This window comes from Protomyctophum bolini, assembly GCF_963924005.1.
Source record: "Protomyctophum bolini genome assembly, chromosome: 19".
NCBI classification, from domain to species: domain Eukaryota; kingdom Metazoa; phylum Chordata; class Actinopteri; order Myctophiformes; family Myctophidae; genus Protomyctophum; species Protomyctophum bolini.
The window spans coordinates 17,027,626-17,054,081 of NC_137880.1; the positions used below are offsets into that span (position 1 = coordinate 17,027,626).

The window sequence follows — 26,456 nt, forward strand, 5'->3', positions numbered from 1 at the left end:
ATGGTTAAACAAAATAAATAATTGATAGTGATGAATTGATGAACAATTTGATAAAATAATGTATTATTAATAAGTTATCCCAATTTTGTTATTTTATTATAGGTGAAAATCTTTATAACATTTATAAAAACTTGCAAGATCATGATAGGCTAACACCATTGTGCGATTAAATAAAAAACATGGTTTGACTCGTTCATAGTTCGATTAATCGAAAAAGTAATCGCTAAAAACAATGGATAGTTGCTGCTCAATCTGGGACCACTCTGGCAGACCCCTGAGGTTGTTGTCATGGTCCCTGTCCCCGTGACTTCAGTTCCCATGCATGGCTCCTGCTCTGTCTTAAGGGGGAAATGTGACTGATTAGCTGAACAATGGTGTTATTTTGGCTGGTTCCTCCTTTCTGGGCTTGTTTTGCTACTGACGTATGGATGTACGGTGGAGAGATGTGGCCTCTATAGACTGCAGGTGTGTGTGTTTAGTTGTTTACTATATTTATCAAATTGGATGTAATAGATAGAGGGATGGAACCCCCCCACCCGCAAATCCAATCTTGCCTCTATATTTATTTGTTTTTGAAGGAAATACTTACATATGTCAATGACATACTTGACACCATCACTCTCTCTCTCTCTCTCTCTCTCTCTCACACACACACACACACACACACACACACACACACACACACACACACACACACACACACAAACAGATATATCTGTCAGCAGCCCTGAGCGTTTGATGATGACAGACCTGCTTTTCTAGAGCTTTTCAACAGAGAAGTGGTTAATATGAGAGAGAGAGAGAGAGAGAGAGAGAGAGAGAAAGAGTTGCGTTGTTTTTGGGTAAACGTCAGTGATTGGCAGGCCTCCACCGCACAGCACAGCCTCAGGGCCAAATCAGTCAGACAGACAGACAGCCTGGCACTCCCACAGCAATTTCCAGAGACAGACAGACAGACAGACAGACAATACACTCCCTGGTTGATACTTGTTGAGCTGACATGTTTCGGGCAAGACAGGAGAAAGGTGAGAAGTTGCAAACCACACGTCTTTGGTTTTGTAACTCTCTAGCCCTCAGGGTGCATGCGTACCCATGGTGATCCTAACGTAAGGGGTATGCGTAAATACCTGATTTATGCTCTGCAGTATGGCTGAGTCGTGTGCCGAAAACAACCGATCTACAAGCTCACTACACAGAGGAGAAGTGCTGAAAATGCTATGTAAAGGTGAATTATACCACTCCAATTATACCAATTATACGCTTGCAAGAGTGAACTATGTCATTATACATTAGAATTCTCGTGTGGAAAACTGGAAATAATAATAACCCCCCCCCCTCCTTCTGTTTAGCCTACAACTTGGGGTCATGTGATCAGTGACATCACAAAGGTGTACTCTGCAGCCAAAGAGTCATGGACATGAGGGACGTTGTGTGAACCGTGATTACATGCTACAACAAAAACAAGAGCGTAGATGCAGTGCCCCGGACAAGACGCGGCCACAACAGCTCTGCCAATCGCTCTACTGGCACGGTAGGTTGTGCGTCAGTTCGATCCCAGCTCTGCACGAATCAACACACATTTTAAAAGAAAATGACTCATTGGATGAGACTCATTGTAAGCCTTAAGTACTGTATATAAAATAGGGGACTAGTACTACAGTAAGTCTAAGAATTAACCTGTAATGTTAGGGACTTAGAGTGACTCTCAAGAGTTAAATTGACACTCAAAATGTTGTGTGTGTTGTAAAGCAGTTCAAAATGAACACAAAAACAATGCATGCAAGACAGCTTTCCCCACTCTATATTGACCATAGTCAACGGAGCGAACCGGATCGGCAGATAAATCACAGAAACAAACAAGAAAACTCAAACAAAGCGGAAGTTGACACAACTGTGTTGGATTAGAAAAGCCTAACATGACAACAGAGGAACTCCAAGTAAGCTTCAGAGTGACGCGGTGGTGTCATTATGAACAAACCTGTCCTCCATGCCCCGGGGTGCATGACTTGCCCCATCAAGCCACAACACACAACTCAGCAATGTTTAACCACAGCTCTTACTGCACGCACAGTGGTGGACAAAAAGTACTCACGTGTCTTTACTTAAGTAAAAGTATCAATACTGCAATGCAGAAAACAAATATTTAAAGTGTTGGCATCACCATAAAATGGTTATACAGAATGTCCTTTCACAAGGTATATGTATGAAATCTATTCAAATCTTTTGACAATAGCAGATGTACAAGCTCACTATGCGTCGCGATGTGACGCATTGTAAGCTTGTAGATCACACACACACACACACACACACACGCCTGTTTCGTTTACCACTGTCATTATGTACTCAAATGTACAACGAATAGCGAAAATATATTTGCGCTATTTAAAAAACAAAACTATTTGACATTTTTCACCTATGCCCAGTGGTTAAAGTCCCCATTATATGTCTAGAAGAAAAGGAATAGTATAGCCCTACTAGAAATAATCATTTTTCATTCTACATGCCATGTGATTTCTATACAAACAGGGCGGGTTATTGCAGGTATTTACTGAAGTTTACAGTAGACAACGGGATGAGGTTATGATGAGTGACAGCCTGTCAACCGGTGTCAACCTTTGTGTCCGCTGTCAAGAGAAGAAACAGACGGTATGAAGTAGCACATTTTGAAAACAAAGATTTAAGAGGCCCATCTATGAAATGTCACACGTTCAATCCCCACGACAGCCAGGATGCTCAGAACTTTCCATGACAGGAAGATCTTTGTTTCCCGTGGAACCGACTTTCTCTATGAAGGTTCATAAACAATGTTGGAGTTTGTTTTAACTTGTTTTATTTGCTCAATGAATAAAATAAGTGGAACAAAATACAAAAATCAAATAAATATGATGACAGGCTATGTCCTTCCCTTTATGACGAGAAACCACACACACACACACACACACACACACACACACACACACACACGATAAGGATTAAGGAGTTAATACAATACTGGAGCTGTCTGGGAGAGCGATCTCCGTCTGGTTCGTTGCCACAGCTCTGATTCACTAACCACACAGACACTGTTGATGTCATGTCACAACAGGTGACTCTGATTAACCATTAATTACACTAATTACATAAGCAAAGTGATGCGAGTGTCGGGGGAGGTGTGTGTGTGTGTGTGTGTGTGTGTGGCTCAGTGGTTAGCGACGCAGCAAGGTCGCGGGTTCAAACCCTGTGAGAGTGATGCGTCTTTCCTTGTGATGTGCTCTAGAGCAAGGGCTAATAGCTTTTCACCTTGACACTCAAAAGAGAAATATCTCCCCAAAACTTACAACAATACAATGAATTAATTAACTTAAGTGTTTCTAAAACATTGACAATCGCTAATCTACACATCGCAATGTGACTCGTTGTTAGCTTGATATTTTCACGATTTTCTGTATTTTCCATGACCGTGGTGTAACAACGGGTCCATGACCGTGGTGTTTGAGCCGTTACTTTGAGCCGTTACTGCAGCTTCAAAGTGACTTTAAAGCTGCCATCCAGAACTTATTTTAATGAATACAATGTTATTTTAACCAATCCGCATGGTTGAGTATGCTATTACAATATAACTAGTACATGTGCACATTATGGTTGACAAGCAGTATTGCCTGAAACTCATACGCTCTTGACAGTGTGGATAGAAATTTGGTTTCCCACATGGTTCCAGTCCAGGGGGGATTGCAGCTGCAATTAACACATCTTTGATGCCATAGAGCGTGAGGAGTTGAATCAACACTCCCAATATATAGTATATTAGTTACTGCTATGCTGTCATGTACCTGGACGTTAAAAGAGAATTCCGGACCAACCATTTTCTTAACTTAAAGGGCCATTTCACGACCCTTTTGCAACCAGATCTTGTTTTAATGATGTTTGGGAGACAAGAAACACTTTCCTAGGGTTTTTATGTGGGTCATTTGTGTTTTAGATATTTTTGTATTTTAAAGTGTCCATGGGCTCCATGATGTCATGGACACTGGGCTCACTTCCTTCCTGGACTACAATTCCCATAATGCTTTGGTGCACTGCTCCTCCTTGTGGATAGGGAGAGGGCTGTCTTACTGAGACAACATGTAGTCCAGGCTGATCCTCAGTTGACCCAGCTCAGGGTGAGTCATCACACTTAGCATTTACAGCAACAACACACTCATTAACACACACAATAACCCTTATACATGTTCCATTGTGTTTGCAAACAATAAGGTAAAATTCTCAGTGTAAATTCATCCATGTGTAACCCTGAGAGTTAAAGGTAGTGTACACAGGTTCCCTCCTCCCGGGGAACCTGTGAACTCAATGCTGCCTCCATCTGCTGGAGTCAGGTTAGGGAGACGGAGACCCCAGTTACTGAACAAACACTACAGAATGCGGATTTGTTTTTACGACCGGATACCCCTATAGAGCTATATAACATATCACTTTAGCCACCTTTAAATGAGTTGTCTGTCTGAGAATTTGACTGTGAAGTCAGTCTGGGATTTTACAGTGTAGTCCTGGAAATAAAAAACAAAACAAAAAAAACAACATCACACGACTCATCGGGTCTGTGGCCTAGCCCTAATGCATATTGAGTTGGGGGTCAAAATTACATGAAAAAGGGTGAATCAAGTCTCTAACTCACCTTCCTCTGGGGACAGAGCAGCAGAGGGGGGTCGGGGACGTCCTTCCTCTGGGGACAGAGCAGCAGAGGGGGGTCGGGGACGTCCTTCCTCTGGGGACAGAGCAGCAGGGGATGTCCGAGGACCTGCACTGAAACCTGTTCTCACCCTGATGGGAAGCAGACCTGGATCTGTGCCCTCATACTGCAAGGACCTCTGCTCGTCATTTCCTAGAAAACGCACGCATGCATGCATGCACACACACACACACACACACACACACACACACACACACACACACACACACACAAAACTCAGTCAATGCGATCAACGTGTTACCTCAAAGGCACCAAAACAACCCGAGGAAGATCACGTTTCGGCTCTACCCGGTTTTTTATTTGTTTATTTTTGTTTTGTCTTTTCTTTCCCATTTCAGTTGTAAATGACAACATGCCCCTTCATATGAACAAACACACTCACACGCATTCTATTACTATACTTGTGAGGACATCAACATTTTAGGATGCCGATTTTATGAAGGCCCATCAAAAAGTTAACTTGAAAATAGCTGATCAAGCGCTATTTTAGTTGCACGACACCTGCATGTAATCAGGCATGACTCAAACCCTAAATCTAACCTCTACAGTCTACATGTCTAACCTGAATCTTTTCCTGCACGTAAAACTCAAAAACATCCTTTTAACCCTAAAACTAGGAAAAATGCCCTCACAAAGTCTATTCCTCAAATTCGTCTTAGTACATTTGGCCCAGACAAGTATATTACTAATACAAGCAAGTGCTCGTCGATACACACACACACACACACACACACACACACACACACACACACACACACACACACACACACACACACACACACACACAGGCGAGGGACCAATAAGGGCTCATGCTTGAGGTAAACATTTACCAAAAAAAAGTTTTTAGATCAAAAGCGTCTGGCTAAAACAAAAAAACAGGCCAAAGGAAAATATGGGTTGAATTATTTCCACACCTACCCACGTCACTGAGGTATTTTTATTACATGCTATTTGTTTTACCCATAATCCATATCTATTCCTCAAAGGAAAACAGGGAGGAAGGCGTGCAAATGCATGCATGCATGCATATGTGTGTGTGTGTGTGTGTGTGTGTGTGTGGTTTTTGACATATGCAAAGGACAGATGGACAGATACACTCACTACTCAGTGGTCCTCAGCGTATTTCATTTTATGGCATTAGGCCATGGACCAGGGGTCAATTTGGACCCCTCGTGGTACCTGGACCCGACCCTGAGAAACGGTACACTAACATATACACACGCAGAGCTTATATCAGTGGAATTTATAAATATCCTGTTGTCTCCAAAAGGTACTTTTCTTTCCTCTGTATTTGACAGTGTTCTGAATGTCTATCATTTAATATCTTGTGACTATTGAGAGTCGACTCAGACAATGTTCTGTACAAGTGACTGACAACAATGTCTTCTGAAGCACAAAATGACAAATTCACTGGGTCTCACTTCAAAAGGTGTGTCTCATTTTTATATGAAACTCTCATACAGTGACCATTGAGTGTTGGTACAGTTAAAATGATTAAAAGTAGAGCATAAAGAGGAAGTTTGCCATTCTATCATAGCAATAATAAGCAAACTTGGCCGCCAAAGCCTCCATGCCACCATGAATATGATTACTGTTTACCATATACAAAGACTTTCAAAGAATTACGGTTGATCTCTTATATATAAAAAAAACTATCACCATTGAACTGCATAGTTATCTTCTAGAGCACAGATTAAGATGAAATATGAAGATAGCCTCACGCACAATTGCTCCACTACCATAATGAGGACCTCATTCACACGACCCACATTGGGGGTTTTGATAACAATTAAAGCTTAATCTGGGAAGATCATCTGCTCTTTATAGTGGCGTAATCATCACGACCGATTGTATTGGGGACAAAAGACCTTTTATGTGAAGTCAATGTAGAAAGGGACACAGAACAATCAAAAAGTGCAAACGTCACGTCTCGATCCCGAGCTGTTAGCAGTGTCCCTAGATACAGGTGAATCACAGCTTAATCGTTTTAAGGGGTAAATGTTAAAGGTTTAACCACTTAAACTCTCAAATACTTAGTAAACTTGACCTTTAGCTTTGTAAATGGGCAGCTCTTTTCCCCCTCTACACCCAATCCTCTTTGATGAAAATGGTAGATTGTAAGATAATCGACAATAAAACAAATACAAGAAAGTGAGGCAAACATAAAGAGGCAATATAAAAAAGGCCTTGATATAAAAGTACGTTTTCAGAAGTGTTTTGGGAACAACCACGATAGCCCTAAAGCAGTGGTTCTCAAACCTTTTCATGCTTAGGATGGATTTGAAAAGCTTTTGTGCCAGGGAGATTTAAGTTTAAAAAATAAAAAGTATTACAAACATTTTATATTAGGTTTTTTCTCCAAAATAGCAGATGTACAAGCTCGCAGCTGATAGTTTTGAATATGTATATAAATAGATAAAATGGTTAAGATGATTGTACCTGAGGTTCTAAGGCTGCACACGGGCTCATACGGAACCAGCTAAAATGTCACTGGGAGCCTGGCCTTGCAAAGCTATAAAGGCATCTATAAGCCTCTACTTTAACAGTGATAGTGAAAAGAGAGACAGGAAACACGAAGAAAGGGTAGTGAGTAGTGACATTTACAAAATGGTACAGCAAGCAGGGAATTGATCTGAGGACTGATGGCATTGTGCCTAATGTCAACTGGCTATCATGACAGTTCATTAACCACTTTCAACCTGCCGTACCTAATTTTTGGTCATTATATGCCCAACATTTTCACAAAATGTTCCAAATAATTTCAGAAAATGATCTATATTCTTCATACGGCTCAGAACATAATAGGGCTGATGTGGTTAATGTAATGCAATGACCTGAAGTTGTCCTGACTGAGGAACACAGTGACAAAGTCCTATAGTAACCTCATGTGATATGGCAATAAACCACTGAATATGAAACTGTCATCTGTAGCATCTCTCTGTGTGTGTGTGTGTGTGTGTGTGTGTGTGTGTGTGTGTGTGTGTGGGTGGGGTTAAGTGGCCTAAAAACACACACACACACACACACACCCCCCCCCCCCCCAGAACCATGCCAGTTCGCGACCATTTGAGTGGTGCCAAACCGCTCCAATGACTGACCGAGGGTGTATGTCTGTACAGTATGTATGTCTGAGGCCTCAACAACAGCTGCAATACCGCTGGGTGGCACTGTTGAGCAGAACATGTAGGGCCATTTCCCACTCAGAACTATAACTGCAGCCAGCCAGCGGTGTTGTTGTTGACCAGCCTGCACCGCTCAGTTCACATGGGGGTGATTTTTAAACCAGTCTGTGGTAAGACGTCGCCCCCATTCGGAATAGGTCCTCAATAACGATAATTTATAATATGGTACTATTTGTATCTATTGACTGTGGCTCAGTGGAGGGCTGTGCAGACAGTTTTGAAACCCGCCTACCAGTGACATCATCAACGGGAAACCCAAGCCAATAGAAACGGCTGCAGGCTTTCTAGACAGTTAGTTAGCATGCTATAATGGAAGCCATTGTTCCCGCGTTAATACAAATGTAAATACAACATTTGGAATATATATAGTAAGTACAGTAGGAATGACGGTGGTGGTGGTCACAGCATGGAACAGTGAATGCGTCAAAAACAGGCCTTGTGTGGCTTCTATGACAGTACTTCCACTGTACAGGGTTAGGCCATGGAACGAGTCAAAATAATACTTATGACTGAGGGATTTGCTCACAAACCAACAACAACACAAGCAACTTCCACAGTTTAAAGGAAAAAACAAGAAAAACACATGAAATATGGGATAAATGATTTCCCACCCCTACTACTGAGGCACCGCAAACTAAACAACACTGAGGGAGAAGGAGAGGTTATGATGTCCTTTAAAAAAAGTAGTTCACGCCCTAAAATGACGTTATTTTCTATCAATTACACATCCCATGAAGCCTTGAATTCATGGATTGTTGTGTTTTCGTCTCCTAGTCTCTCCTAGACTTGATGAGAGGTGGAGTCTCCCTCTCCCTTACAGTCTCTCCTGAGAGGTGGAGTCTCCCTCTCCCTTACAGTCTCTCCTGAGAGGTGGAGTCTCCCTCTCCCTTACAGTCTCTCCTGAGAGGTGGAGTCTCCCTCTCCCTTACAGTCTCTCCTGAGAGGTGGAGTCTCCCTCTCCCTTACAGTCTCTCCTGAGAGGTGGAGTCTCCCTCTCCCTTACAGTCTCTCCTGAGAGGTGGAGTCTCCCTCTCCCTTACAGTCTCTCCTGAGAGGTGGAGTCTCCCTCTCCCTTACAGTCTCTCCTGAGAGGTGGAGTCTCCCTCTCCCTTACAGTCTCTCCTGAGAGGTGGAGTCTCCCTCTCCCTTACAGTCTCTCCTGAGAGGTGGAGTCTCCCTCTCCCTTACAGTCTCTCCTGAGAGGTGGAGTCTCCCTCTCCCTTACAGTCTCTCCTGAGAGGTGGAGTCTCCCTCTCCCTTACAGTCTCTCCTGAGAGGTGGAGTCTCCCTTACAGTCTCTCCTGAGAGGTGGAGTCTCCCTCTCCCTTACAGTCTCTCCTGAGAGGTGGAGTCTCCCTCTCCCTTACAGTCTCTCCTGAGAGGTGGAGTCTCCCTCTCCCTTACAGTCTCTCCTAGACTCCGCCGGTCAAATTGAATGAATTCAAGGCTTCATGAGGTGTGTGATTGATAGAAAATAAGTCATTTTGTGGGGGTGAAGGAGAGGTTCTTTCCATTCATTGATTATAATAATAATAATAATGAAATATTATCATATTTATTGATGGCGCCGTTAGGCATACATCTCTTAACATATTTTGAGTTTTTGTGTTTATTTATAAATGAACGTCCTACTTGATCATACTACAGCGTAACACAAAAGCATCAAAAGCAGCAGATCTGCAAGCTTGAAGATCTGGTACTCTTGAATGACTATTACCAGGAGTTTTACAGCAGTGGTTGAAGATCTGGTACTCTTGAATGACTATTACCAGGAGTTTTACAGCAGTGGTTGAAGATCTGGTACTCTTGAATGACTATTACCAGGAGTTTTACAGCAGAAGATCTGGTACTCTTGAATGACTATTACCAGGAGTTTTACAGCAGTGGTTGAAGATCTGGTACTCTTGAATGACTATTACCAGGAGTTTTACAGCAGAAGATCTGGTACTCTTGAATGACTATTACCAGGAGTTTTACAGCTGTGGTTGAAGATCTGGTACTCTTGAATGACTATTACCAGGAGTTTTACAGCTGTGCTTGAAGATCTGGTACTCTTGAATGACTATTACCAGGAGTTTTACAGCAGTGGTTGAAGATCTGGTACTCTTGAATGACTATTACCAGGAGTTTTACAGCAGTGGTTGAAGATCTGGTACTCTTGAATGACTATTACCAGGAGTTTTACAGCAGAAGATCTGGTACTCTTGAATGACTATTACCAGGAGTTTTACAGCTGTGGTTGAAGATCTGGTACTCTTGAATGACTATTACCAGGAGTTTTACAGCTGTGCTTGAAGATCTGGTACTCTTGAATGACTATTACCAGGAGTTTTACAGCAGTGGTTGAAGATCTGGTACTCTTGAATGACTATTACCAGGAGTTTTACAGCAGTGGTTGAAGATCTGGTACTCTTGAATGACTATTACCAGGAGTTTTACAGCAGTGGTTGAAGATCTGGTACTCTTGAATGACTATTACCAGGAGTTTTACAGCTGTGGTTCTCAAACTTGTTTATGCCAAGGACCACCAAATTAATATTTATTTGGCAGCATCACTTTATTTGGCCATTACATTTATGTGCGTGTGTGTGTGTGTGTGTAAACTGAGTGTAAGTGAATGTACAGTATATGAGCTTATCTACAGTGTGTGTGTGTGTGTGTGTGTGTGTGTGTGTGTGTGTGTGCGTGCACATGCCTGACTGTGTGTATTGAGTGAGTGTCAGTTTACATGTAAAAGTGCATGTGCTTATCTACAGTACAGTACGTGTACAGATATGTACTCTACAGTATGTGTGCGTGTGTGTGTGTGTGTGCGCGCCTTTCAGCAGTGGTGAGAGGCGAGTGATAGAGTGACCAGGCTTCCATGTTAGTGATACTGTAAAAAGAATAAGAACCAGGGTCTGTGTGAGGGGCCCGTCCTGTCCTGTCTGGAGGCCCCCGGCCTCCAGGGTCTGTGTGAGGGCCCCGTCCTGTCCTGTCTGGAGGCCCCCGGCCCCTGCAGCCTTTGATTCCCTGTCCTCTGACGGAGACAGTAGGGAATCTTTTTAGGGGTGGGGGGGCCTTGAAATAAACACCATGATGAGACCTGCTCTTCTACTGAGTGACACCAGGGGGGGCCCCTTGTTTGCCAGACTGGGGTCCAACACATTGAACCGGGACTCAGGGTTTGGTACAGGTGTTCAAAAGTCAAATTCCAGGCCTTAGGGGCAATGGAGTGCCCAAGTCTGACGTCAAAGAACACACCTCTCGGTCAGTAAAGGCTTTTTACCTTTTTGAGGGGCGGCTAGCCCCTCCTATGTACAGCTGTGTGTGTGTGTGTGTGTGTGTGTGTGTGTGTGTGTGTGTGTGTGTGTGTGTGTGTGTGGGGCACGGAATGTGCTCAGCTAATTGGCTGAGCACGGAATGTGATGTACTGTATGATGATGATGTATGATGATATGAGTGCCCCTCACTCACTGTGATTTTCTACTCAGGTGTGCTGTTAAAAAGATACACATTTATTCAAAGACTCCAAACAAAAGTCATCTATAAATTAATAAATAAATGACCTGACATCTGTGTGTATGGGACCTCACCCATGTGTTGTAATGGGACCATGGGACTTCACCCATGTGTAATGGCCCCTCCTGGGGACATGTTCCCATTACACATGGGGCAATCTTCTGGCGCCCATGAGCAGAATTTCCAACAACAAAAGTACTCTCAATACTCTAGCTGGAGCCCTAATTGAGCCATCCTTGGACTATGTTGGTACTTCAACATCTCAATATCACTAAAAACTAAGTTCCTAACCTCCCAAAACAAACTAATGCGACTACTTCTCGGCCTGGGGTCCACATCACAGCTGTCACTCGATCCTGTAGGTTCACACTCTATAACATACGACGAATTAGACCGTTCCTCACCCAGGAATCAGCCCAGCTCCTAATCCAGACAACAGTCTTGTCAAAACTTGACTATTGTAACTCCCTCCTTACTGGCCTACCAGCATGTGCACTTAAGCCTCTCCAGCTGATCCAAAATGCTGCAGCTCGCTTGGTCTTCAACCAGCCAAAATTCTCACATGTCTCCCCCCTGCTCCGCTCCCTCCACTGGCTCCCGGTCGCTGCCCGCACAGAATACAAAACCCTGATGCTGGCATTCAAAGCAACCAAAGGTATGGCTCCCCCATATCTTGCAAGTATGATCGAACCCTACAAACCCTCCCGCTCACTCAGATCAGCCAACGCAGGGAAGCTGGAAGTACCCTCACTAAAAACGCCGGGACAACGCTCCACACGTCCCAAACTCTTCTCCCTTCTGGCTCCAAAACTGTGGAATGCACTTCCCATTGCAGTCAGAACTGCAGCATCACTCCCAATCTTCCGCCGTAGTCTGAAAACCCACCTTTTCAGACTCCATCATGGCCCATAGCACTTACCCCACCCCCTTAGATAGCAATTCTAGTAGTCATAGCACGTCATAGTACATATGTGTAGCATAGTAGTATAGATGTATAGCTTATATGTATAGTTTCATTATAGATATTCCACTGTTACTTTCTTAGCTACGCATGTTTCATGATAAATGTCTTTATGTGATGTATTCCCATGCTTTTGTTCTTGCTTAATGTAAGTCGCTCTGGATTAAGAGCGTCTGCTAAATGCCTAAATTGTAAATTGTAATTGTAAATGACCCATCTTTTTGCAACCCATTTTCATAGGCTATAGGTTGGCTCCAGGTAGAAGACAGAGTGAAGCAATTAACTTTGGGATTACCATTTAAAAATGTGCCCTCTATGCCCGCATACCTGAGTAACTACTGTACCTAAAAAAAGTGAGCAACACCCACAGCCACAAATACTAGAGGGAGCGAGAACAATTAACTGGTACCACCAACTTTTAAAACCAATATGGGAAGATTCTCTTTCTACAGCACTGCCACCCAAATGTGGAATGCCCTGACCCCTTCCCTCAAAAAATGCAAATCACTGGTGTTCTTTAAAACAGGCCTGAAAATTCACCTTCCAGCAGACCAAAGGGAGGAAAATTAATGATCACTCCTCCCTTAGTTAAGTGACTACCCCAACATTTCTGACTAATAAAGTATTCAATCAATCAATCAAAAACATTCAGCGCCACATCGTATTGTACTGGATTTTTTTGTTTCTGTAGGAGAATAGCGTTGTCAATTATCTGTATCAAACAAACTAGATAACATTTTTGTTATCAGTGTTGTTTTCGACAACACCGTCGGGCTTAATCAGGCTTAAAGCAGAAACTTCTGTCTCAACAAAGCCTTATAGATAGACGATTTAGCAGACCATCTTACTCCAGAGCGACTTACAGTAAACAAGAACAACACATGGTAATAATTTACATCAAATACATAGAAACAGTCTTCAAGAATCATAAGCAAGCTAAGAATGTAATATCGGTCTAACAGTAGATTATGATCTGTACAATGAAGCTATGAGTATGAAGCTACATTAGAGTGTCTACATAAAATGATACGGGCTGAGGTGGAGTCTGAATAGTGAGTCAACAGTTTTGATTGCAATGGGAAGTTCATTCCATAGTTTTGGAGCCAGAAGGAAGACGAGTCTGGGACCTATGGAGCGTTATATATCGGCTAGCTATATGAGTCCACAAAAGAAACATCACAAAAACACCTCATGAGTGGAACATTGAATGACTTTCGGCGACCCCTCTCTCTCTCTGAATTTGTTTTCTTTCCTTACATGCAAACAAACTAACCCTATAAGGGAGCGGTCAGGGTCAGGGGGGTTGTAGGGGGGGGGGGTCTGTAGAAAGCAGCGTGAAACTGCTCACACTAAAAACACAAAACTAACACAATCTCTACTTCCCCCCGCACTACAATGCCAAAGACCTGTTTGATGTCTTACATAATAGTTCTAATTAGCCCCCATGTCTCTCTCTCACACACACACACACACACACACACACACACACACACACACACACACACACACACACACACACACACACACACACACACACACACACACACACACACACACACACACACACACACACACACACACACACACACACACACACACACAGGCTCTGGCTCAACGCAAACCTCACCAATAATCAAATCAAACTGCTAAATTACAGAGAGGGGGCCCCATTACAGCTCGACACGCAGCCCTGCCTCCCAGCGGCCCCGGTCATGGGAGCTTGGCCTTGGCTGGCTGCTGCACACACAGCCAGCAGTGGCTAAAGGCTTCCAGACTCGGCCCCTGATTACTAATAATGAGTCAGTGTGTCTGTGTGCGCGCGTGTGCGTGTGTGTGGAGGCGGAGGGTGTGTGGGAGAGAAAGCATGTGTGAGGAAGGAGGTTGTTGTTGTGTAATGCCTAGTTTATAATTCGTTTTACACCGGTGTTGTGCTGAACATATAGCCGATCTACGAGACCCACGATGCCTTGCTTCCGAGACGCATTGTGTAGACAAGCTAAGTGTATACAGTATACTGTAAGTGCGCGGACAACGCCCTGCGTCGTCCGCGCACTTACAGTATATGTGTACGTGCACATCGCATATGCGTCTTAGCTAAGGACCCCAGGGAGAGGAAAAAATAAACAAGTGGCCAACTCTGGTACTGCAACTTGACGCACAAACGCTCTCATCGGAGGTAGTTGGTGATCCATTGTCATCAAGTAAGTTGCTGACAACACCTGGAAGGAGGGTGTACTGTACTTCCGGGAGGGGGGATTCTGTGGTCCAAATCGACCCTTACAGGTGTGCAAGTCTGGAGTTATGGGGTGTTTGAGAAGCACTGCTCTATGGTCTTGGTATGTGCACGACGTGCTCTCTCTGCTTGTCTGTGAGTCTCTCTTCACTGTTCTGTACCATGTCTGTACTGTTCTCCTCCCCTCCCCTCTGGCCCTCTCTGCTTGTCTGTGAGTCTCTCTTCACTGTTCTGTACCATGTCTGTACTGTTCTCCTCCCCTCCCCTCTGGCCCTCTCTGCTTGTCTGTGAGTCTCTCTTCACTGTTCTGTACCATGTCTGTACTGTTCTCCTCCCCTCCCCTCTGGCCCTCTCTGCTTGTCTGTGAGTCTCTCTTCACTGTTCTGTACCATGTCTGTACTGTTCTCCTCCCCTCCCCTCTGGCTCTCTCTGCTTGTCTGTGAGTCTCTCTTCACTGTTCTGTACCATGTCTGTACTGTTCTCCTCCCCTCCCCTCTGGCTCTCTCTGCTTGCTGGAAACAGTGAGTCAGCCCCCAGGCTCGTTTCATGTTTATGTATTGAGTGTCTCCAATAGGGAATAGAGGCGCTGTAAATTGCACCATTGCTCCATGCTGTCTGCGTCCCCTTGTAATCCTCCTTGTGTCATCCTCCAGCCACTGTGAAAAGGCCAACGTTTAGCACATATTGCAATTTATCAGTCTTTTATCCATCTAATTAGAATTGAGTGTATTCACTCAGTGGACATTTTGACCCCCTCATTTTCACCCAATGTTTCACCCCAGAATAGGGACAATATGGTTGATGGGGTAAAGTACGGTATCTTATCCATTACTGATGCCTGATGTGTCCTAGTCTCTTTCAGTGTGGGGAAAAAAATTATTATATACAGTATATACAAAACACCAGTGTCCAATTATGTTTATCATAATAATAAAAAAAAATATAAAAAAAAACATTAAAAAAGTACCATTGTTAAATATTTTGGAAACGTTTGGCTTATAATGATTTGCCACCAAGGTTAAGGTGGTTAAAACACTGTGTGTAGGTTGTAGAAACTTGAGAATGCGACATTAATAGTTCACTCACTTCCACAATCACGCTTCACAATTTAACCACGCTATAAACTTTGTTCTGTTGACTGGGGTCCTTCAGGGCTCTTATTTCCACCCCTCCTTTATTCTGTCTACACCAAATATCTTTGGTGAAAATAACCGATCTACAAGTTTTACACTTGAAGATTTTCACCAAATGTTCACTGACATGATCAGAATAGGGACGTTCATGTGGCTAAAATGAATGTGTATAAATACACTTATAATGGTTACTTCTTTACCTAAATGCAACAGAATGATGGCACACTACCAGGAGATATACATTTACAAAATTCACATAACCTCTCCTAGAGTGAGTAAAGAGATGCTGTATTTTAACGCAATTCCTCATAAATGGGTGGTTCGCCGCTGACGTGGGCTTACGCTAAACCTCAAGTGTGAGTCATGTTCTGAAGAAATGGTCCTTTTCACCATTCTGCCATTAGCACACATGCACGCATGGATGGATGTAATAAATAGTAAGAATACACACAGTGTGTGTGTGTGTGTGTGTGTGTGTGTGTGTGTGTGTGTGCCTACATGGGCACAGAGGAATTCTAAGATGATCACTTCAAAATCTTCTTATTTTTTAGGGTTAAGGTTAGCAGCACAGGTACCTGGATATGTTTAGTGCTGGTCATTTTTCATAGACAGAGGGGAGTTTTCCTGGTTGGATGTAGCGTGCGGAAGGAACACGTTATTCCAACCAGTTTCTTTCCCCTCCATCAGGCGCCTCGGCTGGCCAGGGGGAGGCAGTATAAAGACCAGGATTACTGCATGGACAATCATATTAAATACAATTCAACCCGTAAAGCTTTGGTCAATCAAAGGTTTGGTCAATCAAATCTGGATGTTATGTTTGTGAGACCCACCGTCCACCCACCCACAAGGCAGCATTCATTTAGGGATGTGAAAGAAAATACATATTATTATAACCTCGGCTCCCAGTACCTGCCACTTGTTACTGTCCCTTGTCCACCCACAGAATATCAGAATACGGGAGTATAACTTTCAGTATTTATGCTCCATGGTACTGGAAATAGTTCCAGAAAGACATTCATCTGGGTGATTTAAAACGTTTACGTGATACATAAAAAAAACACAGAGGTTTGCAGCTGCTCGACTTGAGTTTTTTATTAATGTGTAATTTGTGTTTTTTTTGCTGTGTTTAATTATATTATTTTATGTTGTAATGACTGCTTGTTTGCTTTCTTGGCCAGGGCTCCCTTGTAAAAGAGATTTCCATTTCAATGGGACTCACCTGGTGCGCCACTTAAGCCCTATAAACGTCATTTATGGTACTGGTTCTCAACCTGTGGGCCGGGTTCCTACTCGGTCTGTGTCTCATAGGAAGGCTGTGGGCAGTTCACAAACCTGTCCACCAGTGATATCATTGTTAGGCAGAATACCAATTGTGCTATTTTATCATGACCATTAGTGGGGACAAATTATATGATGATAGGTGATAAGTGGTCCTTCAAGATTTTGATCTGTAGACAGTAAATCTGCTAAGTATTGTGATATTACATTTTGTCCATAATATGCCCAGTCCCAATACACCATATTGTATTAGTAGTAATATTTACCACACACACCAGCACACAATGACTACAATAAGCAAGGCAATAATCACATTATTGTACAGTACATGGATGTACAATAATAGATGAGATATCCCTTACCTTATCAATAATCTTATGCAACACACACACACACACACACACACACACACACACACACACACACACACACACACACACGGTAGTGTAGAGGGAATGCTGAGCAGCAGCTGTAGACTGGAGGGAGAAGCTATAGTAGCCATGCACACTGACAGGGACACCAGGTTCAAAGTGGTACATGGCGCTTCTGGTGAGTTCAGAGCAAGTGCATGCCACCGATCTGACGGCTTGGCCTGAACTCACGAGAGCTGATGGTATCAGCTGACTCTCCGGGTCACAGTGAAACGGGTCAACAACGCGGCCCAGCATTCTGAGCAGACAGCTCCCGTTCTCAGCCCGCTAATCACTCCACTGCCGTCTAGTCACAACAGGTGTTGCTGTCTGGTTTTACACTATGGTTTCATATTTACTGTATAGACAGACATGTCTTGGGTTTAATTGCACTCCCCGTGGGACGTCTTGCATGACGCTTGGGTTCACTTTGGGGAGAATCCTCAAGGGTCAAGCCATTTCCGTCCCAGATACAGAAACCAAATTTTTATTTTGTTTTTGCAATTAATGGTTCCAAAAAGTTGTTTATTTGTTCGACGTCGTCAGGCTGATCTTTGTCTCTTGCACTCTTCTCTACTGGTTGGATGTTAATGATGAAGATTTAAATTTAGATGGTCGCCAGGCATCGAGGCGCTTAAGAAATGTAGCTCACAAACACGCCGCACTGTGTGAGCTTCTAGACCTGCTATGTTCCCACTTCTGACTTAGGAACTATGTTACTAGGAAGACCACTCCACTGCAATTTACCACAGAGAAGAGCATGGTCTGTAATTCTGTATTCATGAAAATGTAAAGCGTGTTCTCTCAAGACATTTCGTAAGCGATACTTGGAGATGGGATAGGATAGGGCATCAGTGTCCATCAGACTTCTATTTTCTTTTGTTTTCCTTCCTCGCTTCCCGTCACGGTTGTTTTCTTTTCCTGTCCAAACAAAACGCTTCGCTCTGCGGGCGAAGCAGTGGCCGCTGGACATCTCCAATCACTCAGAGGCAGAGGAGAGAAGAGGAAATGAAAAGCAGCGCTTCTGGGAATAATAGGCTTTCATAAAGACAGACAGACAGACAGACAGACAGACGAGACTAGATACAGGAAACGTGAAGGAAATAAAGCCAAAACGAGGTAAATGGAAGTGAAACACGCATGATTGTGCAAAAAAAAGACACAAAAAGTAGAGAGACATAGAAGGGAAATGTGAGCGAGAGGGAAGGGGAAATAAAAATCAGAGAGAGATAATTGTGAGAGGAAGACAGAAACAGAGAGAGAGAGTGTGTGCGCGCACGCATGTGTGTATTCCTTTACAAGCAGCAGTGTGAACAAAGAGCTCTTTGTGTGTGTGTGTACTGTGTAGACAGAGTGAAGTGGTAGCGGGGCTTTAGGGAGTGTTAAACCCCGTACACTGACTGCATTCCTGCACTGCACTGATTACCAGGCCATTTTACTTTACCCTGCAACAGGAAACAACATACTTTTAACTCTTACCGTCCTCAACAACCACACACACACACACACCTCCCAACATGATGGGCAGGTGCAAAATAAGCATAAACGAGACAGTAAATCCATCATAGTTTATTCTGGTTTTGCGTCCACATGAGACTATCGCTTATTCTATCGATCGTTTTTTATGTAGTGTTTGTGTTTTTTTACTTTTATAAACTTTTCACCATACGAAACATAGGGATTGATTATAAATTGATCCATTATCATTTTGTTATGATCAATTAAATTGATTGGTTTGATTAACTGTTGCACCCATACAGTACATGAGCGGCAGCACACACAAACCTCTATGTTGTTCTCTCTTTCTCTGTTGTTCACATGCCCTGCCCTCTCTCTCACATCTCTCTCTCCTTTCCACTCTTCCCTAATTCGTCCTATTAAAAGGCTCATTTCTCTGTCTTCACTCTAAACCAATTCTTTTAATCCACTTTCTCTCTAATCTCACTATTCTTCCCCTTTAAGCCTTTATTCATTTATTTTCCAGTTGACCTAATCTGTCCCCTCCGCCTCAATAACGTTTCATTTGAATCTAAAGCTCCATTTATGCATCTCACTGTGGTGTGTAGTACCGTACAGTGTGTAACAGACTCTAGTGAGAAAAAAGGAAACAAACAACAGAAAACAAAGCCAAGCTAACAGCTGGGTTACATTACTTCTACACATGAAAACAGTATTCTAAAGACGAGAAGAGATCAGCAATGCCAGATTTTGGGAGAAACAAGCGGTCTATGAAAACAAGCCCAAAATAAGCAACTAGGCTGCATCACACTCGCGCAAACACACACAGCAGACAGCAGTGTGTGTGTGGATTCCATTCTACCAGATCGAAATACCCATACAAGAAGGGTTGCAAAAATAAAATACAAAATAATATGTGAAATCTTTGGAAAGAAATGTGAAATATTTGAAGAAGACAAAAAGAAAAACCTTTAACACAAATCTTTTTGTGTTGTGACTTGTGCGTCATATTTTCAGATGGGGGTTCACGGACAAATACACAATAATTTGGGGGTCCTTGACATGAAAACGTTTGAGAACTAAACCTAAATATACACTTTGGAAACAAGCCCCAGAAACCACAACCGCCAACGTTTACAAGTGACTTTACAGAAAAACAATCCCAAAGTTTGCTTACAAGAAGCAGACTTGGCAACAGTTGAAGCGAGACGCTTCCCACCACTGTGATGGTCACACAGCTCCTATCACAGAGTGGATGTATTCTGGTGTGAGCCAAGCTTACAGAGGCATGACTCTGCAGTTTCAATCCCTGGAGCGGATGGGGACATCTTGACAAGGTTAAGTGAAGGAAAATATCCTCGCTAGTGTGTGGAAATATGTCTATATGTCTAATAACTTCCATCCAGACTTTCAACCTGGCAGCCCTATTTGGGGCATTTAAGCTCGCAGATCGGTTATTTTCACTATTCACGGGGCAAAAGAAGTATATAGGGTTGTCCACAATCCACATACGATAAAAACTGTGTTCCAAATGGATCCAATGTTCATATGAGATTTAGCCATTACCATTTTACTTTTCACACATTTGTAAAACCAAAAGATAGACCAATAGCATTGTTTTATTGAAGATGACAAGAGCAGGGCACTTCTAGTAACTCTCGTTACTTCCACCCATGCAGTTGGACAGGGTTTCTTTTCAATTATTATAATTATTGAGAAGCCAATTAACTTTTTATCTAATGTAGTGGACGAATATTGAGATATACACGCTCACAATGCATTGCACATTGCATCTCAACAATTATTTCTTTTTTAATAATAGATTATTTCGACTAACTGCTGCACATTTAGTGGGAATGATCATCAGGCTACTCTGGAGAGGTGATTAACTTCTGGGTGAAAAAGGTCAAAGGCCAAGGTCCCGATTATGTCTGCCTCTCTTTCTCTAGAACTGGAGAACGGAAGTGCAGATTTTCCAGAAACATGGTTGGAATCATCAGTAGGCCGCCCCGGAGAGATGATTAACTCTGGGTCAAAGAAGAAGAAGATTACCTTTATTAATCCTCGTGGGGAAATTCTTTTTTCAGTCTTTTTCTTTCACACACACACACACACACACACACACACACACACACACACACACACACACACACACACACACCAACCTTGCTCAAAGGCAACATGCCAGTGCATGTGAATTGGCACCTCTCCAGCTTCCAGTGCACACGCCATACTGATTATAGTGTAGTGCACATCTAGTTGCCACATTGTCTATAGCAACTTTGATGTGTCTAACATCAAGACATTCATATGTCGTACTGTTCCGAATTCAAAGGATTTGATGCAAATCATGCCAATTTAAGAGTATAGTTATAAGGAAGAGTCACATGTGAGTGAAATTTATTGCAATGATGAAAATGTGTATGTATTAGGGCTGATTTGAGTAAATCAAATCAGACAAGACTGAGCTTCTCTTCTTCCCAGCTAAGTCCTGCCCCATGCAGGAGCTAACTACGGTATTTCCATACCAACACTTTGGTAACTTCGGTTCCAACATAACAGCCAAGAACTTTGGTGTTGTCCTGGACAGTCAGGTCTCATTCAAAGCACACATTACAGCAGTCACTCGATCCTGTAGGTTTACAAAGAATCCTCACCCAGGAGCCTGCCCAGCTCATTATCCAGACATCAGTCATATCACAACTTGACTATTGTAACTCTCTCCTTACTGGTATGGAACTTACTGGATTAAGAGTAAGGTTGCACAATATATCGTTATCTAGGTATGAACATGTACAATAGCAGCATCGCAAAAATGGTCAATATATCTTCCACTTCAAAAGCCAGCAACATCCCTCTGTTTTAGCCTGTGCCCCTCGGAAAATAAACCGCCACTCCGTTTCTCCCTCTTTCATGCTCCTGTTGGTGCTACGTTGTGTTGTTGCTAGCCCTGGTTCAGTGCGTTAGCGAACTCAATAACACCCTTTTTTGAATAATGTTTAGTTTTCAATGTTGCAACACTTAATATACAAAATATTGAATTTCAACTGTAATATCGTATATATTGCTATATTTGGCATAAATACAGAGATATGACTTTTGTCCATATCGTGCAGCCCTAATTAACACATTTTGTGTTATTACCGCTATGTGGCGCCCAGGACGTCTGCGGACGTCTTTTTTTTGTGATTTTTATAAAAAATAACTAAAATGTAAAAAATAACATTGGGCATCCTGGGTCACTATTTTGAAAATGTTGAAAGGACACACAAAGCGTTAAGAGTGTCTGCTAAATGCCTATGTTGTAAATTGCAATTGTATGTACAGTATGTACAGTATGTATGCATCTGCCTCTGGACACAGCATATGCCAATTCAATAAGATTATTACTGTATTACTGTATACAAAATACTGTACATATGGTTATGTAGCAGGAAGGCCTTATCTGTGACTGTGTGACACTTGGAAAATGACTATTATTATACATGATTGAGCTAGTAGGCATTGAAGCTTTTTCTACAGTTCCACTCATTAAGCATTCCACTCATTGAGCAAAGCTCTGGATAAGGGCGCCAACTCAACACCTCAAATATACTATGCTGAAAATTAACACCCAATAACGGCCAAAACTAAAAACATGGAATTCTATACGAGCACAACTGCCACAGTGTGTTAACCACTTAAACCCTAAATACTTTGTTGACCTGGGTCCCCCAGGGGTATAGCCAGCTTGCCCCGTTTTTCCCTCCACACCGCATCCCTTCACTAAATATAGCCAATGTATAATTCACAACATGTTTAGTTGCCCATTATGAGATGACATGCCCAGAATGCATGTTTGATATGCAAATATTAAACATGTCCTGCACATACACTGCCACACTGAACACCCCAATTTACAAAATTAAGAAACACAGACGGAAGCATTAACAGGCGGTGAGTTAATCACTTTAAGCCATACTTTCTTTGTTGACCTGGGCGCCCCAGGGGTCTATCTTGGACCTTTGTTGACCTGGGCGCCCCAGGAGTCTATCTTGGACCGCTCATTTTCTCCCTCTAAACCAAATCTCTTCACCAAACATAGATGATCTACAAGCTCACAACGCTTTGTGAGCTTGTAGATCGGCAATGTTTTTGCTAATTGCAGATAGCAATGTTTTAGCCCATTATCACATGCCCAGAATAGGGACGCTAGGGTTCAGGTGGTTAAAGATGTAGTGTTGTGTATGCACATACTAAGCCTCTGTCCCTGCCCACGCACAAACACTGGTACACTTAAAAGTCCTGTGTCCTGCCCACATATGCACGCTGGTACACTTAAAGCCCGGAAACTGGTTTCTAAAGAGATGTATACAAATCTCCTCCGATTACCCATAATCCCTGTGGGAGGCCACATGGGGCATTGGACTTCCTGGCACCCGTTTCTGTGCGACATCCCTGGAGGCACACACATTCATCCCCACACACAACACACTGCCTATGGAACCCAGATTGCAGGTGCGGCAGTAATTTGTGTGGGTGCTCGTGCGCACTCGCAAGCATATGTGTGTCTGTGCTTTGTTTTGGAAGCGCAAAAATTGCCTATTGCTGCATGGTGATTATTTATATCCTATAAATATACATAAGTATAGTTATAGCGGATATAAATACTGTATGTGAGTGTTGGATTAGGGAATGATATTCACCATGCATGAAAATCACTTGTTTTATCGTATTAACATGTCGTCCCTCCAAGCTCTACAGCAAACTGCACGGTCACTATATCAATATACTTTTGTTGTACAAAGCAGGACATTCATGGACTAATTAGAGTGTGCGCGCGAGTGCGTGCCGACTGTCCTCAGATTATGTCAGCTAAACTGTTAATGTTAGTTGATTCATCTCTAACATAACATACAGTAACGTAACATAATTGCGTTCATATTTTATTCAGCCTTTATTAGCCAGCTGAGTCCCATTGAGATGGTAATCTATTTTACAAGCTAGCCCTGGCCAGGAAAGCAAGCAGTCGTCATTACAACATAAAATACAATGAAACACAAAGTAAAATAACATTTATACAAACTCAAGTCAAACAGATGCAGACGTCTGTTTTCTAACATCTGAAGTAAACTTTTTAAAATCTCTCAAAAGGATGAAGTGCTCCAAATTAATGTCCATCTGGAACTGATTCCAGGAGCATAGAGCATACTAAAAGCTACAGTACACTACAAATGTGAATGGACGAGGGACATTAACAAGTGGCAGGTTCGAGGGATGAATGGTATATGGTATATAAAAAAATCACACATGTGTGAAGTGAGGGGGGCTTTTATCATCGTACATCATGAAAATGACGTAAAATTGTCCATTCATTGTCAATGGGAATTTAATGTTTGTGTAGGACAAAGTTTATGAACTAAAAGTTGGATATAGGAGGGGTTAGCGCCCCTCACCTCAAATTAAAACATTATGGATCTCAGAGTCCACAAGGGAATACCGTGGCTCCGATGTGGATCTTGGACTGCATGTGAACGGCACAGAGGCCCATTGACTTCCAACAACAAATTAAAGTATTAAATATAAAACAATGAAATCAGTCCAGTGATTTCCTAAGATTAGATGCACACTCAGATAATCTATTTCAGAGAGTATTGCAGTCGCTGTACCGCACTGTTGTGACGAAAAGAGAACTGAGCCAGAAGGCAAAGCTCTCCGTCTAGCGAGTAATCTTCGTTCCAACTCTCACCTAAGGGTCATGACCGAAAGAATAAGGTCGCGAATACAAGCGGCCGAAATGTGTTTTCTTCGACGGGTGGCTGGCAACATCTCCCTTAGAGATACTGTAGGGTGAGAAGTTTAGTCACACGAGAGAGACTCTGAGCATGGTTAGATGCCTCTCGAGGGTCTCCCTAGGGAGGTCCTCGAGGCACGTGCCACTGGGAGGTTACTAATGTTTCTCTGGAGAGGGAAATCTGGAGCTCTCTCGTGGAGCTGTTGCCCCCGCGACCCGACTACGGATAAGCGGTTGAAGATGGATGGACTCTCAGAGTTACAGAGCCGTCTTGGTGGTCCCCGGACCCCACGGTGAGAACCAGTGATGCATTGTGTATGAATTGATGGCACAGATAACAGAGGTCAGTGATGGCCTGGGGAGATGGAGAAGTCACTCCACAGGAGGAAGTGAGAATGTTTATGCTCACTATGCTAGCTTCATTTCCCCTTTATGTTGTTTGGAAAGGTTTGAAGTCCAAGCGCCAGCACTGGGCAGATCATGTTATTACCCCGGCATGGACAAACATGAGGATGTAAATGTTCTGACTCCGACAACATAGTGCACAATGGAGAGACCGATTGGTTAGTAGCTGACAGAGATGGATAGAAGGATGTGCTTCCCCTATTTGTGACACAGTGACTGTACAAAAAGAGGCCGATGTTTACAATGTGACAGAGATTAGTGTAGTCATGGCCACTGGCCTCCTTTGTAACTATAATTAACTTAAACTAGGACTAAAACGAAAACGTACATTTTATGATGGCGTCTGAAACCGGAGACGACCGGTGGAGCAGGGGGGGGGGGGGGTTGGTGTGGACAGACAGTGTGGGTGAGGGTTCGGGGGGTTAAGTGAAAGTTGGCCCCCAAATGAAAACCCTGCTTATGGGGGATCAAAGCTGAGCTGACTGGCAATTTAATTCAAAGAGGATATTGGCAGTCCCAAAGGCTTCCCCTGTTTCCTGTAAGTCCCCCCCACTGCACAGTGCACACACACACAAACACACTTATGTTTCTATATTCGTGAGGGAATCAACATTTTAGGATGATTTTATGAATGCCATTTCTTTTAATTGCCATTTTAACGCAGATAAAGCCAAAATATTTTCAGTGCATGACAGTATGAATCGGGTTTAACTCTAGTCTAACCGAACCCCATCAACCTAATTTAAAACTAAACGCCTAATCCTAACTCCAACCTGAATCTTTTCCTAAATCCTTTTTAACCATTAAAACAACCATTTCTCTTGTGATGAGGACCAGGCAATGTCCCCACAACAGCCATTTCTCAAACTTGTGGGGACACAACACACAAGTATAGCAATACACATGCACAACTACACTCACACACACGTGCACAACCACACACACACACACACACACACACAATGCTGCCGGTAATAGTTTGTCGTTAGTCTTAATGCTGTGCCCACTGAACAGGGCTGCCATTATACCACCATCCTCAGCGCTCTGAGTCTGCACCCCCCCCCCCCCCACACACACACACCTCTCCTTTTCCTCTCTGCACATAACCAGACGGCCGTGTCTCTCTCTCTCTGTGTCGTTATGTCCCTCTCTCATCTGTTACACTCTCACTATATCTCCTACCTTGTCTCCTTCCCCATCCCTCGTGTCTCATTCTATTTCTTTAACCCCCCCCCCCCCCCTCTCCTCTCCCCCCTTTCCCTCTTCTCTCGTCAGCCTGAGGCCTCTATTTTTCCTCTCCATTGATTCTGTTTGTGTCTCCCTCTCTCATACACCTGTGGTTCTCAAACATGTTAATCTCAAGGACTCCCAAATTGACGTATGTACTTGACCACGG

General features: G+C 43.0%; 1 protein-coding gene across 5 annotated transcripts in view; it reads right to left on the reverse strand.

The window, feature by feature from the left end:
- The window catches only part of rad51b (RAD51 paralog B), a 164,319-nt gene that overhangs the window by 84,729 nt on the left and 53,134 nt on the right, over positions 1 to 26,456 (reverse strand). For 3 of the 5 annotated variants that reach the window (XR_013965857.1, XR_013965858.1, XR_013965859.1), the window contains exon 10: positions 4,652 to 4,858. Coding sequence is in view for 1 of the 5 variants with exons in the window: in XM_080790818.1 (XP_080646944.1) it covers positions 2,599 to 2,624; positions 4,652 to 4,858 (233 nt within the window). In the remaining 4 variants the exon portion in view is untranslated. Of the gene's footprint in view, positions 1 to 2,439; positions 2,625 to 4,651; positions 4,859 to 26,456 lie in introns of those variants that run through there. The other 2 variants (XM_080790818.1, XR_013965856.1) reach the window with 2 other exon arrangements.